The sequence below is a fragment of the Ambystoma mexicanum genome, chromosome 9 (assembly GCF_040938575.1).
Source record: "Ambystoma mexicanum isolate Mex_15411 chromosome 9, UKY_AmexF1_1, whole genome shotgun sequence".
NCBI lineage: Eukaryota > Metazoa > Chordata > Amphibia > Caudata > Ambystomatidae > Ambystoma > Ambystoma mexicanum.
Genome location: NC_090931.1, coordinates 617,327,628 through 617,348,343, shown reverse-complemented (window position 1 = coordinate 617,348,343; position 20,716 = coordinate 617,327,628). Strand labels below are relative to the sequence as shown.

At 46.3% G+C, this 20,716-nt stretch overlaps 1 protein-coding gene across 14 annotated transcripts in view; it reads right to left on the bottom strand.

Annotated features, from left to right (window-relative positions):
- MYO18A (myosin XVIIIA) overlaps positions 1 to 20,716 on the bottom strand; it is a 1,313,149-nt gene that overhangs the window by 216,449 nt on the left and 1,075,984 nt on the right. For all 14 annotated transcript variants that reach the window (XM_069615286.1, XM_069615296.1, XM_069615289.1 and 11 more), the window contains 2 exons: positions 9,035 to 9,181; positions 7,188 to 7,301 (listed from right to left, as the gene is read on the bottom strand). In XM_069615286.1, coding sequence (XP_069471387.1) covers positions 7,188 to 7,301; positions 9,035 to 9,181 — 261 coding nt within the window. The remainder of the gene's footprint in view (positions 1 to 7,187; positions 7,302 to 9,034; positions 9,182 to 20,716) is intronic.

Below are 20,716 nucleotides of genomic sequence, written 5' to 3'. Positions count from 1 at the left end.
GACCGGATCAGCGAGAGACAGGTTTTGAGCCTGTGGATGTCCTTGGAGTCAATCTGGAAGTATAGCTGTGTGTCGTCCGCGTATTGGTGGATGTGGATGTTTTATGTGGCTATAAGGGCTCCCAGCGGCTCCATGTATAGATTGAAGATCACTGGGGAGAGGATGGAACCCTGTAGGTCTCCACAGGTTAGCATTGGCGATCTGGAGGAGTCCATCTGAACAAACTCCTGGCGGTTGGTGAGGTAAGACTTGAACCAGAGTAGGACAAGTCACTGATGCCCATGCACAGATGTGGGATGTCTGTGAGCGCCTGGTGGGCTACTGTGTTGAAGGCGGCTGAGAGGTCGAACAGAGCCAGGAGTGGCCATCATCAAAGATGTTGAAGGCGTCATCGACCACTTGTATGGTTGCCATCTCTGTGTTGCATCTGGGTCTGAACCAGCTTTGGTAGGTTTGGAGGAGATTGTTGATGTCGTTGTGTTGCTGCACTTGTGTGGCTACCACTTTCTTGATGATCTTACCTAGGAAGGGAAGATGGGTGATGGGGGCGATAGTTACCTAGGTTGTCGGGATCCAGAGTGGGTTTCTTTAGTAGAGGGAGGATATGTCCTGTCTTAAGGGTCGATGGGAAAGTGCCTTGAGTTAGGGATATTTTGATGATTTTCACATAGGGAATGAGATATTCTGCGGGGAGGGTCGTTGGGTTGGATGCTGGGAGGATGTCGTTTGTATACAATGTGGCCTTGATGGCAGCCAGGGATTTTACTAGGTCCTCTGTAGAGAGTGTCTTGAATTTTGTCCAGGGTGTGGAGGTTTCGCATGGAGGGATGTGAGGTGGGTCTGTGGATGCAGAGCTGGTGTCTATGCGCTGGCGAATATTGCTGATTTTGTCGATGAAGCTGTTGATGGCATTGGATTTTTCGATGGAGGATGGTATGGCAGGGTTCGGTAGTGGGTTGATGCAGTGCTTGAACGCTTTGTAGAAGGCTCTGCTTTTGTATTTGGCTTCTGCTATGGCATTCTGATAGCAGGAGGCCTACGCTGTGTTGATTTGTTGTCAGTGAATTGCTCAGAGCTCCAGGATGAGCGTCAGGTCGGATGTGGACCTGGAGCGGTGCCAGGTTTTCTCTTGTTCCCTGGTGACTCTTTTGCTGAGGTTGAGGTCTTGCGTGTACCAGGGTGCTGACAATTTCTGTTTTCAGGTGTGTTGTTTCAGAGGCACGTGTCAGTCGATGGAGGCTAGGAGGGTGACATTGAGTGCTTCCAGTAGAGAGTCACAGTTCGGTTTGGGGTGTTCGGTCCATGTGAAGTGGAGGTTGGCAAGGTCTTCCGTGAGGGCTTTCACGGAATGTTCTTGAATGACCTGAGGTTTTTTCAGATGGGTTTCTGCTGGGAGTGCTTGACTGGGAAGCGTGGGGTGCAGGATGTTGAAAGGCACAGTCAGGTGGTCAGACCAGTCAAGTGGGAGAGGTGAGAGTTAGTGGAGAGAAGGCAGCACAGTGATGATTAGGTTCGGAATGTTACATTTCCCGTGTGTTGGGTCTTTTGTGTGCTGTGTGAGGGTAAGGGTGTCAAGAAGGTAGAAGAGAGCTTCTTTCATCGGTTTGATGGCCTTGTTGCCTGGGAGGTTGAGGTTGCCTACGAAGATGATGTTGGCATGCACAAGGGATGGTGGTGACCAGGTCGATGAAGTCTCTAATGAAGGCAGTGTTGGGTTTAGGTGGTCTATAAATAAGCTGTACAGTGACTGTCCATCGGGAAGAGCTGGAAGTGGCAGGAGAGGACTTTGACTGTAGGGCCACAAGGTCTTGTGGATGACTGCAAGGCCCCCGCCTGTCTTGTTTGGCCGGTCTCTGTGTTGGATGCTGTAGCCACCGGGGACAAGGACGTCTAGGATGTGGGTGGAGGTGGTGTCAGACAGGTCTCAGTGATGAAGATGGCATCAAGGTTGTGTGTAGTGATGAGGTTGGCAATGTCTGCTGCATGGGTGATCACTGAGCAGAACTTGGCGATCAACAACTTCTGTGTTGAGGTGCTGATGGGCTTGAGGCTGATGTGGGTGAAGTTGCTGCATTGCGGAGTCCATACCTTATAGGAGAGGCGATGATGTTGCTGTTGTCTTGTGATGGTGGGGATGGCATTTGGGGATGGAGGGAGAAAACACATGTCGGCGCATGCTTACCTGTTGTCTAAGGAGGGGTTCGGCCATGGGTCCTCCCGGTTCAAACAGCAATTGCCCTTTTCTTCATCTGCCCTTCACTTCGGACGCCCGGGTAAGAGACGCCCCTTGACCTAAGAGTTAAGAGCAGGAAGGAAGATGCAGGGCTAAGAAGGTGGGTGTTGCTTGGGCCATGTGACCTAGATCCACTTGCACCTGATCACCAACTGCAAAGGAAAAGAGGCTGGAGGGCTGACTAAGTAGGGAAAAAGGGTGGCAAAACAGGAAGGTACCAACATTTTAGCAATGATTGACAGGTGGGCGGGGCTCAGGTCAAGTGACCTAGATCCACTTGCACCTGTTCACCAACTGCCCACTTCTTAAACTAATGGGCATCTATACATACTACCCCTACTTAATATTTACTCTACTTAACATTCCCAATAACTCTCGTACACCCTACTTGACTTTTAATCTACTTAACAAATAACTATTTACATAATTTAACATACATATATATTTACGTACAAAAAACATATAAGACACTATGTCACAATGGGGTGACTGCTGCAGCCAGTCACCCCTTTACAGTACCTTATGGTCTGTCCTTGTAGCGCTGGCTCTGGCTGAGTGGGTGCATGGCTGCTTATGATGAAAAAGGCTGGGTGATGGCTGACAGAAGGCTGTGACCTGTTCCTTGGTGACACGTAATGGGGCCTCTTCATTCCTCAGGTGGTCCCCTGATTGCTCCTGGTAGGGCCATGGGCCTGCTTCATTCAACGAAATGGCCGCTTTCGCTTGAAGGCTCTGGGGGGGCTCCTCGGCGAGTGGGGACCCACACACATCATTGCACAGCCTGCAACTCTTTTTCTAGTCCTGGGCGGCCTCCTGCACAAGTGGGGGCCCGCCCATGCTTCACCGTCACACCCAGGGTATTTACACTGCTCTGGGTGTGCCCCATTGGCATAGGAGCCCACCCATGCTCACCGCTGCACTCTGCATAAATATTTATAATCCTGTGTGAGCCCGATTGGCTGGAGGAACCACCTGGCATCACAGACGCACCTACGGCCATCTTGGGATGGGCAGCATCCCCATGGCAACAGGGATGCCACTGTCATGACCTCCCGCTCCCCACTGCCTTCCTGGGACTTCCAGCCCACCGCCTCTGCAAAACATCGCTAGATGCATGGGGCGGGCTGCTTACCTTCACCTGGGCTGCCCCACTTTCTTCAACCACGCTGCTCAACGGAGCAGCCTGTCAGGGTCCTGCATGGAAGATATCCTAGGAATGGGACGGTGGTGCACAAGGTTGGCAGATGTTTGGCCTATTGGAAGTGGGGGAAAATGTATTGGAGTGTGTGAGTTTTTTGACGAGAAAACTAGGTTTCCTTAACAGAGGTGACATCAGGAGACTGAAATTGCCCCTTTCCAAGATAGTGGGTACTTCCCTTGAACCTGATTGGTTGGAGGCTTAAGAACAGCAGCTTGGAATTTTCAGTGGAATTCCAAAACGTCTTTTATTCAAGACGTGAACTGAGTGGGTCACAGCAAACATGAGCTCCTGACTAAACTGTGAATAAGCTGTATTTCAGGAAGAAACCATAGAAGAAGATAAACCTTCAAGAACCTTTAAGCTAAGTGCATTTAGTTTAAGCATTTTCTCTAAGTGAACTCTGTTTTAAGATAAATGTAAATAATAGGCCAGAACTGCAAATATTTTGAAAGTGCTTTAAATGTGTGCTTGTGTAGAAAACAGTTGAGGTAGCAGGTAACTTGGAAGATTGCGAGCACAGGTGCCTGTTACCAGTTTCCTTTGCTGCGCTACTGAAGTACACGAGCAGCGAGGCAGAGGAGTTTAGAAGCAAGAACCACTTTGCGCGAAGGGGCAGTGATATTGCGCTAATGGTTTACTAGCTACGCAACTAATAAAATTAACAAGAGCGCGGCTGTATGGTGAATAGTTACTGAGGCAAGTGAAGGTGGTGAACGAAATTAACAAGCGCACGACTACGCCAAGAATCATTACTGTGGCGAGGTGAAGACAGAGCGCAAATGCGTGGTGAACAGAAATATTAATTCTGAAGAGAAAGTCGAGCATGGCGAGATTAAAAAGCAATAGGAAGCAGAGCGCCAATGCGCTAACTAACTGCAGGCAACTAGAATAAAGGAAGTCTAGGAAAAGGCAGTGCAATCTGACTGACAAGAAAAGAGACATAAGCAGGAACTTACTTTTTCTTAAAAGAAAGAGAAAAGACGTAGATATAATCACAGGGAAAAAAACAGGATTGTAAAGAGAGGTCAAGAGAAAGCTGCAGGGAGAAGACAAGATGGAACAGAAAGGAGTTGAACATTAAAAAAAGACAGTAACAGCCAAAAGTAATTAAGAGAAGACTAAGCTTATCACTGAAATAACAAGATTAAAAGCTCTAGAGAGGCATCCAATGAATTCCCCTTGCTGAATCCTTCTGTGGAGTGTATTACCTGTAAACAGTACTAACAGTCAGCACTGAGAAGATTAGTAAGAGGATTCGGTCGTGCCTTCAAACTCAGAGGAGGCAGACGGGTAATCAGAAGTGGAGTTTATTCAAGAGGAGAAGGGAGAGAGGAGGTAAGCAGCCAATAAGCTCTTTGGTTTCTAGGTCTACAGCGTTCGACTGAAGAACAGAGTCACAAGCAGTGCTCTGTCATTTTTTGTTTTATCCACTTCCCCTTTCTCCCACAGGGTTGTCAGCTCAGCAGTAGTTATTAAAAATCATGTAGTCCACACCTATGTAGGGGTTAGTTGGGTTCTTCTTCAGCCTAAGCGGGATCAGAAGCTGGGACTTGACACAGCCCAGGACACCCTTCACCTCCTCCCTCTTCATTCGGGTGGGCCACTGAGGTGATCAAAAGATCACCGCTCCACCCTACTGGATGGAGCGGGCTTCACTGCTCTCACTCCCTTCACCTCCCGGCCTGCACCTTCCATAAGCATCCTGAGAGGACTTAATTTAAGGACCGCCTCGCTGGCCACAAGGTGGGCCTTTGAAGGCGCAGCTGGGCAGCCCAGTCTGGGCCGCCCCTCACACGCGGTCCGGGCAGAGCTTTTCTTTGTGTGTCCAGGCAGCCCCTGGTATGCTGCCTGGTCATGGAATATCACTTGGCCCACCCCGAACTGTCACCCAGGTGGGCCAACAGGCGCTACGGGCCGAGTGGGCTGGGCTGCCACTTTCACAGCAGCCCCCTGCAATCAGTTTCTAGGGGGCACCCACGCTCCACCCGGCACCACTTCATGGATTTAGGCCCAGGTAAATCTCTCACGGTCCCTCTCCAACTGTCTTTTTTAAAAAAATAAAAAAAAAACTTTTTGGATTATCTTTCTCTCCCCTGCCCAGCTATTTCCTGGGCAGGTGAGTTGTATTGCTTTGTCACTTTCTTCTTCTTTTCTTTTTACATATTCCATCCAGCCCCATGGTGGGCTGGACGGATTCTCCCACAAGCACACACACACACACACACACACAACACAAAGAAATGAACACACACTTCACTTTAAATAAAATCCTTTATTACTCTGGTGTCTGCGTCCTTCTCTCTAGGTGTTCCCTCAGAGGGCAAGCATGTAGCGGCACTAGCTGGGCCCTGTGGGCCGCGAGGGTGCACTGGAAGGACTGTGTGTGGAGTCCTAGAACTGGATTGCAAATTTGTCTAGCGGGTTAGATGTGAGGTGCGCATGAAGAGATCTGTGTGGGTGTTTTAGGACTGAAAGAGAAATGGCTGCTGCAGATTGGGAATAAATTGCAAAGGCAGAGAGGGGTCTTGATGCTCGGCACAAGGGTTGCACACGAGGTCTATAGCTCAGCTACGAGGGTGGATTTGTCAGAGGTCAGGTTTGAGGTGCATCAAGCTACATGATGAGGCCAATACATGCAGAATACCTACATTATGCGATAAACCAATTTAATCCATCATTTGCTTTTATGTAAAGTTTAGTTTTTTCTTCTAGAAACACAAATATTCGGTAGGGTTTTATAAATAATCTATTCGGAATACCGTATTGATGCTAATCCCTTACATTCATGGATTAACCATGGAGAAACTAAAACAAACAAGGCTGTGTGCCCTGGCCAAAAATATGAAAAATAACCGTACAATTAAACTGGTCCTAGCCTACACGTGCTTCACTAACTGAGCTTCTTCAGGGAAATTTGGGCCATTACAATATAACACTGAACATTTGAAAATCAAACTCTAAGGGCCTGATTCACAGAAGCATTTTATAATGGCACAACCCCATAGGAAAGCATTCTGTGAATCAGGCCCTACGTGTATTATTCATAGTTGGAATAATATATCGCAAGTGTACTCGGTCTGGGTTTCCAGAGTTTGTTTGATTTCACTTAAAATAAGGAGCATAGATGGAAATGTTTGCACTACAGGAACTTCATGGGTCAGTATACTGTGTCTTTTGTCTCATGTTTTTAACTTATTTCAGTTAATATCTCGAAGTATCACGCGAATCACTGTTGTTGACACCAACGTGATGGTGTATGTAGAAGAAACCTAGTAGCAGCTTGTATGAACACCGATCCAGTATTGCCAAATGGACCTTTCCTTGTAGGAAAAAGCCACCAGTCAAAAAAAAAAAAAAAAAACGAGAACAGCCAGACGCGCATTTAAACAAGATACTTTTAACATCCAATGTGAAGAAGACACATATACAAACTATAAAGAAGAATAGAGAGAATGCTTGGGAAATAAAGTGCCTGGGGAGAATCGAACAAGGAAGCAAGAGTCCACATTTGTGCTGACACTGGAGAGTAAGTGACTGGGGGCGGGGGGGGGGCAATTCTAAAGGTCATTTACCAGAGAACCAACGACATTAGCATTTGGCTGAACACATATTCTCCTCTTCCCCTCACATTTCTATTCATTTAACTATTAAATGCACTCATTGGGGGCTCGACACTGCACCGTGGATATGGTATGGAGAGCGACACTCTGGCATTGCATGAGTCAAGGGGTGTTTTCTGGCATCATGACTTACCGCTGCTTTGGATTTTGAAATGTCATCTATTTGTAGGTGCAGGTCCTCCATTTCTACCTCCATGGACTTCCTGGCCTTGACAGAAGCAGCGCTGGTGAACTCGGACTCCTCCAGCTGCACAAGGGACAGAAGCGCATTAGGGCCAGGTAAAGGAAAGGCTGCAGCCCCTGTGCAAGGGAGCTGTTCTTGATATCTCTGCTTGCAATGCAGCTTAATCCACATTAGCGACACTTTGGCAGAATGGTAAGCAATCTGCGACATGGCCTAACTTCTGCATTGCATTCCTTCGGTCTCCTGTTTCACGCCAGTAATTACTTTGAAGTGATTTACTTCGAAAAATACACGCAGGGGTGAAAAGGGGAGAGGAGGTAGGGATAGGGGTAGTAGTGAAGGTAAATGGTGGGAATGGGCACCAAAATGGAAGTTAAAGGTTGAAGTAATTACTTTGAAGTAAATTACTGTCGTGGAAATGACATGGAACCATTCCCTCTTATGGGCAGTGGAGTACAATGGAAAAGTCACCCATAATCGTAAGCGACACAGAAAACAAAGATTAATACAATTTTGCAAAGCTATGCAAACGCAGATTCTGTATTCCTACTGATCAACTGGAAGTGCTTACAAACCAGACGTACATTAGAAGGTGAATGTGGCCTGCTGATGTGTTCCAATTGCCTTTGCCTTCAATGCTAGCTTGCAACCACTGTGGATGCTTCACATGTCAAGCAAGCAACATCCCTGGACCACACGAGACCCTGCTCATCACCATCTGTACGTAGCTTCTGAACTACACAGGGCACTGCTGATCCCTTTTCAAGCCTAGATCCATCACCACATGGGGCACTGCCAAGTACTAGGAACGCCTGCTCAAGGACCAGACAGGGTGCTCCCAATAACTCTCCAAGCCCGATCCAGGATCATATAGATCACTATGTAAGCCAGCCCTGGGAGCACACAGGATACTGCATCAATAATTAAGCCGGCCACTGAGCCACAGGACTCTGATCATTACCTTCTAAGCCCATTCCTTAACCACATGGAACACTGCACATCACTAAACTACCCCTGAACCACGTGAGGCATTGCCAGTGGCTATCCAAGTACACCTATGGACCAGACTGCAATGCTTCCAATCATTATAAAAACCCCACCCTGTACAAGAATGAACACTGTTTATTACTAAATCCATCCGCAGACCACATGCAACACTGCATATTACTATCTTAAGCATGTCCATGGTCCACTGCACATTACTTTCTAAGCCAGAACTTCACAGGTCACTGCCCATCCCAACTAAATCCAAGAACCACATTAGACACTGCTTAAACCACCCATAGACTATAGAAGCAATGGCCGTTGCTTGGTAAGTGCACCCCAGGGCCACACAGGTCACTGCCCATCAGTGCCTATTCCCAAAATGGCCCATATATGCCACCATACATCTCCATCTGAATCAGGTGGAATGCTGTTCTCATATCGGTAAATGACAGCCCTGCTAGCCACAGGCAAGTGTAAACATTCAGCGAGTGGGGTAGGCATTTCGGCAGACATAACCAGCACCTCCGTCCTAGTCCCCGACCCCATTTTGTGACCTACATTTTAAATCACTGTCGGAAACAATTTCTTTTCACATTCACCACTACTTTGGATTCCTCTAACCTCATCCCTCTTATCCTCCCTGGTCTCCTTCCAACTTTTCCACTCCTCACCCCCTTTTTCCTCTTCCAATAGTACTTTGAAACCGCCTAAGGTGATGTTACCAGCAATAGAAGAAACACACAAACAATAGATAAAGGTAGATCCTGCCTTCCTTTGTGGGTAAGGACACCATTGAACGATGGATGCACCTGATTTTTAAGCTGGGCTATCTCCCGCTTGCTGGGCGCATTGTTCTTGAGGTGGTCCAGCATCATCTGGGCATCGGCCAGTAGGGCTTTTGTTCTCTTCAGGTCCTTCCGCAGACGTTTTTCGGTCTCAAAATCTCGCTGGCCCACCTGGAAAGAAGAAGGCGAAGACTCACGTCAAGGATCCACAGATCAAACCTATCTAATACAGGCCTGGGGGACAGGTCTGTTGCCTGAGTAACAGCTTTGCCGAGGGAGACCGGTCCATCAGAAAGCACCCCTCTCCAGGTCTGAATGGTGGCTCCCTGTTTGTGACACATATAGAACGAAGTTATGCAGACTTGAGGGATATCTGCTCAACAACATTAACAGTTAGGGGAGAGCTCTGCTGTCTGAGTAAAGGATGTGATGTCCAACAGCAGCAGAACAGAACATACCGTTCTAACCGTCTGACGGATTGTTCTGACTTTTAAGACTTTGTAAAAAAGAAAAAAAGTCCACTGTTCAGGGCTAAGAAACAGTTCTGTTTAATTGATACATAATTAATGACCTGCAACTCATGAAGGGAGATAGAAACACCGGAATCGGGGGTATGTTGTGGTGGGAACATTCCGAAGAGGACTTATACTGCAACACATGGTATTTGGAACCATCAGGTCTTAAGGTGGGCTGTGTTCAGGTAGAGTACAAAAACTGACCCCGGGCTGGGGCTCTGCACGGACTCCTGGCCCGGTGTCCCTGCAGTGAAAAGACTGAGTGTGACAATGCCGCTCTTCCCCACTAGATGCCACTGCTACCCATGCTTATAATCACATCATTAGTTTCAGACATTTGGAGAGGTACATATAGTTCTGTGACACGTGGAAAGAGAAAATAGAATATAGAGAATACATTGTTTTATTATTGCAACATTTATTGAAGTCTTGTCATTTGAAAGACTTAATAAAACAAATACACAAGAATCATGAATTTCATTCAAAATAATTGATGGGATGGAACCTACATTAACCTATTCTTATTGGATTTCGTTTTTTTAATTATTTTAGTCCACTTTTGACTGCTGATCAACTATATTATATTAAACACGCCATCTAAAACCGATTTTACTCCCTTTCGAGCAATGTAAAAAATGTGACCGCATCCATTAGGCCACTACTTCAGTAACATAGGGCACGTGCATTAACTAATTTTTAGGCCACACCAAACTCTTAAGCCCCACCCCAAATATTGTTTTAGACTGGTTATGCCCCCCCTCTTAGTTCCTAACCCACCTAAAGCCCTGCCAGAAATTCTCCAGCATCCCTGAGGCAGGGTTTGCTAACATAATAAAGGGGTTTACAGACAGAACATTGATAGTTCTAAATAGCATCTGACAAAATGTTCAAGTAAATACAACTTGGTAAAAACACAGCCAGAGCTAATCTCAATAGCCATTTTACCCATATTGCCTACAGATTTGCTTCCCCCCGCCCTTCAATTTCGACTTGCTTCATGGGAGGAAAAAGTTGATTGGGCACTTCATATTGTTTTGGGTGGAAGGAAAAATGATTAGGCTCACAGAACAATACATATTGCAGTGCTGCATAGAAATACAAGCCCTGGATTAAGAAGTAGAACTAAGGAAACCTTATAAAAAGAGTGGCGCATGTAACAGGGAGTTGTCTAGCAGATTTTGATAAGTTTACCATCTACTGTAAAAATAGAATCCAACCAATTACGCTAATATTGTGTGCCCTGCTGTTGCATCTCCAAATTCGCAACCACTAAGATGTTCTACATTAGATATCGATTAAGAGATCGCTATCAATATACCAAAAATAGCTCCCACTGTGGGAACAATACCAGGGAGAGGGACTATTGCCGCTGATATACGAAGACCTATGAAGTCCTTTATTATAGTCGACTTTCGGGTCTCTAAATATCCTTACTTTAATAGCAAAAAAGACCTAACCTATGTTTATAGCTAGTCTGAGGATAAATGCCACTTGTAAAAGAAGCAATTCCAGACAGGTTTAAGAAAGACTGCAAGGTAAAGAGAGTAGTTCTCAGGAGTCGTAAAAATCTTGGAAATCAATACAAAGACACTGTAAACAAAATATATAGCCAGTGATAAATTCTGGCATGACAGCAGGACTGCTAGACAGTTTCAGGCTCTAGGGGGGTGGGATTTTTTAGCATGGGCTATTAGAAAGGAGCAACACTCGCCATGCATAACTGAGATCGAATGCCCAGACGGGACCCCCGTCAAAGACTAACAAGGGATTAACAACGTATTCCGAGAGTACTATAATAGGCTGTACTCATCGCGCCCTGACCCCGTACACGATTAACTAAATATTTAGACGAAGTAGCGCTGGGTTGGTTAGATTAAGACTTGTCTAACTCCCTTAATAACCCCATCACTGAAGAAGAAATTCACGAAGCTATAAAATTCTCCCTAATGGGAAGGCCCCTGGGTCGCATGGGATTACTGCTGAATTTTACAAGGCATACTTAGACGCGGTTCTTCCCCACCTCCTAGCAATGTACGAAAGTGCGTTCTCGAAAGCTCACTTCCAGAGTCCACAAGATCCGCCCTCGTCATTGTGCTCCTCAAGCCCGGGCAGGGTCCTCGACATCTGACATATCTTCCGCTGTCGCTCATCAACACCGACAAGATCCTAGCAAAAATACTCATTGTCTGTATCCTCCTACACCTGCCAGCCCTGGTGCTACCCGACCAAACGGGATTCATCCATGGTCGCTCCACCCAATATAATCTTAGATGCCTCTTCACCCTCATGCAGAATGTAAACCCAGAAGTAGCAATGGTAATAGCTGCCTTGGACACGGATAAGGCCTTCGACTCCGTCGAATGGCCCTTCTTCTTCGAAGTACTTCGGCGATCTGGGTTTGGGCTGACCTATATTCGGTGGGTGAAAATACTGTACACAGCCCCCAGAGCGGCAATACACACTAACGGTATGACTTCGGAACATATCTACCCCACTCGTGGTACACGTCAGGACTGTCCCTTCTCCCCAGTCCTGATTGCCCCTAGCCATGGAGCCCCTGGCATACCACATTCGGGAACTACACACACACAGGGGAATCCGCCTACACGCACATCTCGCTATTGTGTCCCTTTACGCGGACGACTTCCTACTACGCGTTAAGCACCTTCTACAGGACCTTAGCCCGCTAACGCAGGAGGTGGTCAGATTCGGGCAGTTATCTGGGCTTAGAATTAACTGGAGCAAGTCAGAGGTACTCCCTCTTATCCATAGTGTGCAGCAAACGGACATGAGCGAAGAATTCCGTTGGTGCCCCCAGGGGATACGATACCTAGGCATTAGTTTCCACCACACTGGAGGACCTGTATAGAGACAACTATGTCAAAGCAGTAGAAGACTTATAACAGAGAGTGAAGTCATGGATCCAACTCCCCCATATCCCAGGCCAGCCTGCATCGCGCTAGCAAAGATGGTAATCCTCCCTAAACTCATGCATATCTTTAACAACGTACCCCTGTGGCCACCTGCACGCTATAGGTTTTGAATCTGTAGACTAATGACAAGACTAGCCTGGGCAGGGAAAAAACATGGGTGGCCTACGATACCCTATCCGGTCAGTACGAACAGGGTGGCTTGGAGTGCCCGGACATGTATCTATATTACCTGGCGGCCCAGGTGCTATACATTGCAGGGTGGAATGCCCCGACCCATGAGCTGCCCCATACCCAATTGGCGATATCACTTTCTACCCCCGACGTCCTGATGGGCCTGTTGTGGGGCAACCCGCAAGAGCACCCCTCCCCCCCGTGGGGAGGTCCAACCACTGGGAATCATATGCAGAGCCTTGGACGGGATAGGTTGATTACTTGCCTCCTCCCCCCACTACCTTCCGGGACTGCAAATATAGCCGGGATCCCACTGACACACGAAAATCCCTTCAGAGAACACTTTCAATCGCTAGGTGTACGAACCCTTCGTGACGTGGTACTCAACAATCACTTTGTAACCTGGGAAGAGCTCCAAGCCAACATGGATCATAACGCGCTGACCCTGCTCCACTATTATAGGCTGAGGGGTGTACTCAAAAACAAGTGGCCTGCATTCTCGGAAGTACCCACTCTCCACTCTGCCCAGTGCTATATTACCCAATCTTCATCACCCCGAAAACTAGTATCCACAATTTACAGACTAGTTGGAAACGGGAAGGGTGCTGTGTACCAAAGTTACAAAAATACCTGGGAAACAGCCCTCGGAGAGCAACTGAGCGAGGATCAATGGAAAATCGATAACATGCAAACCCGTTACAGAGCAGATACAGGCTAATACACTACAAATTCCTCCAACTAATCCCCGCCATCCTCAATAGATTCTTCCCTGAAAGGTCCCCAGGCTGTAAGAGATGAGGAGCCCAACCAGCAGATTTCTATCATGTGGCAAAGAGTAGCCCTTGCATTTGATCATTCTGGACCCTCACCTAGAGAATACACCCCGAAACTCTGGCTACTGGCCTTGATCGAAGGAGGGACCCGTACAGAAAGGAAACTCCTGGGCATGGCCTCTGTGCTGGCATGATACTTAGTGGCCAGAGCATGGGGTCGATTCAACCCCCCCAAAGTTCTGAAGTGGTTGGAAGTGATGAATCTGGCAAAACAGAGAGAAACTAGATATGGCTCCACACTCCCCACCTCTAGTTGCCCATTCAACTATTGGGCCCCACTCAGAGGGTATCAGACTGACATCACCCCAACTACCCAGACCCCTGCATCTACCCCAGAACGTTTAGAGATATGCTCCAATAGACTCTAAATTACCTCCATAATGTCGCTCGAAGAACTAAGTGGTGAAACGAAACTTGTTTCGAAATGTTTTTTTGTGTGTGCTAGTGTAATTCCTAAAGTGTAACATATATACGCCTGATTGTAATTATGTGAGTCCAAGGAGAGGGTGGGAGAGGTGTGTAAGTTCACGGTAGTATAAGGGGAATGTTGTATGTTTTCAGTACATGAAACTTAATAAAGTTTAAAAAAAACATAAAATAAAAAAAAAAGAAGCGTATATATTGTCCTCTGCACATGCGCGGGATCGATCTGTGCAGCTTTTAACTTTCAATTCGTCAATTGCGCACAAGTGTCCTCAATATCTCGTGTGCACTCTCAATTCGTGTCTCTCTATCAGCCAGGCACTGCCGCTCATGCGCATTGCAATGAGACTTTCACTTTCAGGGTGAGCGAGCGGTTCTCCTGTTTCGCAGCGGGCGCGGAGAGCTATTTCTTGGATACCTTGGTAAAAACGAATACTGCTAGCGTTCAGATCTCCTGTGCTTGCCCTTAACAATGCAGCGAGCTGCCGTACTCACAGTAGATGGCTGCATCAAACACTGCAAGGGCGGGGTGCTGTTTACAAGGGATTACAGTATGCACATTATCCCTATCCCACGGGGCCGCTGCAAACGTCGAGTGGCAGAGCAGCAAACTGACAATGAGACGTCCTGTGAACACCTTGGACACGTCAGGAGGCAATCAATCTTGTGTGCCGGGGGGGTCTGTAATCACAAATCCTTGTTGCCAATGAAAGAATGGAGGCACACTTGGAAGAAGTTAAAATGGGATTTAATTAAAGCTTGAAAGGGACAGACTCCCAGCATATCTTAACAGCAGGCTGGGACACTTCAACTGACAAAGAACTAATATCAAGAACAAACATTCTACGGTACACCTCATCATGTGAGGTTTTTCTTGGAACCTCACCCACATCACAGAGATAGAACACTGTGTAGGTTGCCTACAAAGAAGGTAAGCATTAACTATTTACCCATGTCAGTAACCCTATAATAGTAACTATATAACATAACAATAGGAGGCAAATCCTTTTCTTTTTTAGTAGATATTGGGGCAACTCGCTCATGTATACGAGAGGGAACATGTTTGTTATCTGCAAATGCCATGAATGCTCAAGGGTTCTCTGGAGCTACAAGTAGAGTTCCTTTTACTGAGAAATTACCAGTCTCCATAGGAGAGTGTGAAATGCCTGTGCCATTGTTGTATTCAAGACAGACACAAGTGAATATTTTGGGTTGTGACTTAATGACGAAACTAAATTTGACAATTTCCTTCACTGATGAAGGCATAGTGTGTTCCAGGCCATGAATACATTATTTAAATGTGGGCAAACTTATCATGGCATTTACAGGACAAATAGCTCTACGAGGAACGCCGTTCGAGCCAGAAGTTTTTCACTATGGGGTACGCATTCTGTTAACGTGGCTGCCAAGTTTAGTGGCCAAGATTATGAGGATACCTGATGAAATTCTGATCGGCCACAGATACCAATGGACGAAGAGGGGGGACAGATTTTTCCCCTTGAGTTGCAGGCAGCCATAGTACGAGGGAAATCGGCTATGCTTGAAGGATTCGATGATGAGGGCAGACCATGGAGAACAGTAATTGCCATTAGGGAAGGGTACAGGTTGACTGATGTCACTGACAAGTATATGTTTAAAGACGCCCCGTCAGACTAAGTGGTGCTCGAAATGAGCATTAATTATTGCATCAAGATAGAAAGAAGGGAAATCCCACAGAGAATAGTGATAATGTGGCAGCGTCCTGCATTTTTTGATGAAGACATGGAAAAGGTGCCAATCTCTTTATGGACTACGGGCCCCTATGATGTAGGCCTGTTGAAGTTGGTGGGAGAAAATTAAGTTGAAACCAGGAGCAATTTTACCTCGGGCAAGGCAGTATCCCATGTCTCAAGAGGCAGATCAGAGCATTTTTAAGACTATATCAGCTATGATGGAACAAGGCATCTTAGTGACGTTGGAATCACCATGTAATAACGCAGTGTATCCGATTAAGAAATCGAAGGGAGGGTCATGGCGTTTAATTCAACACATGAGGCCGATTAACCAGATTGTAGAGGCAGAGTTTCCTCTGGTTCCGAATCCTGCAACGATTTTATGCAGTATTCCTCCAGAGGCACGATATTTTACGGTGATTGACTTGAAAAATGCATAAGGAGTCACAAGATCTTATGTCATTTACGTTTCATCAGACAAAGCTGAAAAGCACACGTTTGCCCCCAGGGTACTGCGAGTCTCCATCGATCTTTAATAGGGTCCTGCAGATGGACCTAAGCAATATTGATTTGCTGAGTATTGTGCTGAAATATGTAGATGATATTTTAGTCTGTAACATGACAGAGGAAGAGTGCAGAGGAGACTCAATTCAGCTAATGATTATTTTGGCAGACAAAGGATAGAAAGTGGATAAGGAGAAATTGCTATATTGTCAGGAAGAGGTATTTGTCAGGTTGACATATCCTTATATACTCTGGGTCAGGTGTTACATACATTGACATTACATACATTGACATATTTTCACATACATTGGGTCAGGTGTGACACATATATAGTATGGAAGGGTTTGGGTGAGTTATGATGGGTTTTTATTTTGAAACAGACAATTTGGCCTTAACCTTAATTGCAGACTATAGAAAATGCCCCAAGCCAAGATGGAAATTCTCAGCCTAAGTTCTGATTGGCTTGTGATTGTTTATAGAGAGGACAGTGAACATTCTAAACTGCCTTTCATCATCGTACCCCAGCTGAGAGGACGTGTGCTAAGCTGCTCCTGCTTAACTTGATCAGGGGCTTCAAGTTTCAAGCGGTCGAGCGGCTTCTTTGAGAAAATAACAGGAATTGAGTTTGGAGTTGTTTGGGACACAGGACAGGAGTGCGAAAATTCCATTATTCTGAGAGAAGAATTTATTCAAGACTCTTTCAAGAGATAAGTGCCTTTAAATTATTTCAAAGTGGAAGATTACTTTAGTTCTGAACTCTCTTTCTACTAATTTTTGGTAAAAAGGTTCAATTGTTTTTAAAGGTTCAAGAGCGCGAACACGATCTTCTTACGAACGCATAAACTGAAGCGCGAGCGCATGTTTTCATAAGCTACGTGACTTTTCAAAGCTAGCGCATGTTCGAGTCGTTAATAAGCTTCGCCGCGTGTTCGAGTATATTGCTACGTGAACTAACCGCGTGTGCGTGAGTATATTGCTATGTGGATTCTACTGCGCATGTGCGAGAACATTGCTACGTGAACTAACCGCGTGTGCGTGAGTATATTGCTATGTGGATTCTACTGTGCTTGTGAGAGAACATTGCTACGCGAACTAACCGTGTGTGCGCGAGTATATTGCAACATGGATTCTACTGTGCGTGTGCGAGAACATTGCTACGTGATCTAACCGTGTGTGCACAAGTATATTGCTACGTGGATTCTACTGCGCATGTGCGAGAACATTGCTACGTGAAACTAAAGCACGTGTGCGTGTTTTCTGCGTCTTGGATTAATAGCGCGTGTGCGTGTTTATTCGCGACCTGGATTTTAGCTCGTGCGTGAATTTCGCCATGTGAATCTTTCATCGCAAGTTTCAAGCTCTTCATTTTTTAAAGACTATCTTATCTGGAAAAGACTTCTAATGCATTCAAGGACCTAACAAAGAAGGCAGAATGATCATTGAGTTTCTTGCCAACTAGTAAGGAAGACTATTCTACTAAATCACTTCTTTGGGCATTTTGAAGAGAAGTACCAGGTATGGTCTTTACAACTTTTTAGTAAAAGATATAGTATTTTAAGGTCACTGACTCAATAAGAAATTGAGGTGTTTTTATATGCTTATGTTTCAACTACAGGTGATGAACCAGCTAGTCGATAGCTTCCATCCTGGTGTTTGTTAATTTGTCCCTTTCCCCTTGAAGTGTGGCAAACTGAGCAGTAATTTGTCCAGAGCTCCGAGTGCTACATTTTAGGTGGATTGTTGGGGGTTCAGCAGCTTCCGCAGACGCAAGACCAGAATCTCAACCTGACAGTATTATACATAGGACAGTTCATTTTGCATGAAGGAAAGAAAGTTGCACCTGAAAGGGCTGAGGCAATTATGAAAATGTCAAAACCACACACGATAAAGCAAATGCAACAGTTTTTGGGACTGTGTAATTATGTCAGAGCATGGGTATTCGATTATAGTTCATATACGAGACCCCTTTTGCAGGCTCTGAAGAAAGGCACAGGTGAATAAAGAAAACATGTCATGGATTGAGGAGATGAGAACGGGTTTGATGAATTGAAGAAAGCAATCTGCACAGCTCCAGTTTTAGGGATTCCTAATTATTCTGAGGAATTGTATTTATTCTCGCACACAAATGGAACAATTATGACAGCTGTACTCACACAGAGAACTACATTGGGGTACAAACCCTTAACATATTACTGTGGGATTTTGGACCCAGTTATGAGAGGTCACTTCCCGTGCGAACAGTCACTGGCAGCAGCTACATTCGCTATCTAGAAATCTGCAAAAAAAAAGTGATGGGGTGTTCCATGATTATTTGTTGAGCATGCTTTATTTGCTGTTTTGTAGAAATCTACAGGGTACATTGACGTCTCAAAGAGCTTCTGCTTATGAGGTGGTTATATCAAATACAGCGATCAAAATAGTCAGGTGTAAGTGAATCCTGCCACGTTTGTAGCCAAACCATTGGCAGTGGATGAGCAAGTGCACGATTGCTCGAACTATGAGGAATTCTATGACGAGATCCCAAGGGTAAAGGAGAATGCTCTGGCAGTGGGGGAGGTTCTCTTTATTGATGGGTCTTCAGAAATCGATCAAACGGATGGAGAAAGGCATCCAGGTTAGCTGTCGTAAGGCACAGAGCTAACGGGGAATTGTAGCAAGTGCAAAACTACCATCTCACTTCTCAGCACAGGCTGCAGAATTGGTGGTGCTTATTGTTACGCTCGAGAATCATGCAGGGCAGGAAGTAACGGTGTACAGTGACTTCGCCTACGTGACGTCAACCGTACACGCAGGGCTAGCACGTTGGAAAAGGAGGGGCTACCTACGAGCAGATGGCACTCCAGTGCAACACACAGCATTATTGGACAGGCTTATTAAGTGTCATGATCTCTGCTTCCAAAAGGTCAGGGTTTTCCCAACTCCCTTGGAAGCAGATCCATAACCCAGGTTCCGAGTGCCAACCAGTACCAATTGGGACCTTTTGGACCCAGTCCTGGCGCCAGTGGCACCAGGCTCATAAATATGCCCAGTCCCAGCGCTGGAAGCGCCGGGCTCATAATGCTTGGGTGGACTTACCTTCAGCAGACCATGCTGCTTACTTGCTTGCCAGTTGAGCCTCTGATCCTCTTCTGTTTGGAACTACTTTTCCTGTTGGGTGGGGCTGGAGCCACTCCCTAGATTCAGAACACTGGAACTCTTCTGGAAGGCAGGAACTCTTTTCTTACCAGGAACTCTTTTCTTACTTAGGCGTGGCTGTGGAAGGAGACACCTAAGCACTACAGGAGGCTATTTAAACCACACCCGGTGGATGAATCTTGCTTTGCGTTATTCTGCAACCTCTGCAGCAGAACGCTCATCGTGTCTTCTGCATCCGGTCCTGGGCCTAAGGAAAAAGGCTTACCATCCTGAATCCAGTCTTCAGCAACACCTATAAAGACAAGAAAGAACAGGTTAGCATTCCGGCATCTGAAAGGCAAAGGCTTACCATCCTGAATCCAGTCTTCAGCAACACCTATAAAGACAAGAAAGAACAGGTTAGCATTCCGGCATCTGAAAGGCAAAGGCTTACCTACTCTTCGTGCGCTCCGGAGGTCTTCACACTGCATTCCGGCATCTGAAAGACAAAACAAGGTGCGTTTAAAGACATTGGGGAACTTTAATACTCACGTGCCATTACTCCTTTCCACATCTAATCCAGTGGGTATTCCGGCACCCTGCAGCCGCTCCGAACTCGTACCTGCAAAATAAAAAGACAGTTAGAGCGCATAGTGAAGCAGGCAACAAGCGCTTACTTACGTGCTTCCAGGCGCTTCTATTCATCACACAGGCTCCATCTTCAACTCACTTCAGCCCGTCATCCGCCATCGCCGGAACCCTGCAAAACAAGAGACATCATTACTAAAGACTTTAAAGACATTTGAATGACTCGAAACTTACCGTTCGTGCAGTAAACGACGGACAGCAGTCCTCTGAAGTCAAGAGGCCTGCGCTACCTATCCAGTGAAGAAACTGGTTACAGCACCCTGCCCCGAGGCAGATGGAGAGCTCGGCATTCACTTACCTAAGGTGAGAGCGTTAACCTTTGGGGGTCTACAGGAGAGGAGAAGAGAAAAGAGATAGGGACACCCCAATAACCCCAGTTCATTAATCCCATATTTTCTGTCTGCAGACATCTTACTCTTGAAGTCAGGCATACAGTGCACAGAGGTCCAGCCCAAAGAGCCAACCGGGTGCTACACATCACCTTTGAAGATACGGTAGTCGCCCAGACAAGACCGGCGCCTCTGCGAGAATCAGGTGAGCGTTACAGAACGCAAAGCCTACCGCAAAACTCTCGCCCAGGCGCTATGGAAACCTCGGATACTGACCATCTAGCCCGGTTACTTGGGGAACTAAGCGCAGAAGTGCATGCAGCTCGTCAGGAAACGAATGCTCTAAGAAGGGAACTAATTATTTCCAAGGAGAGAACAGACAATCTTGCTAGACAAGTGCTACAGTCACAAGCCGGACAGACCCCGTTACCCGCATCAGGGGCAAATCTTCCTTCAACATCCTCTATGAATCCAGTGCAGATCAACCTACCTGGGAATGTACCTCTGGCTCCGCCCGAACGATT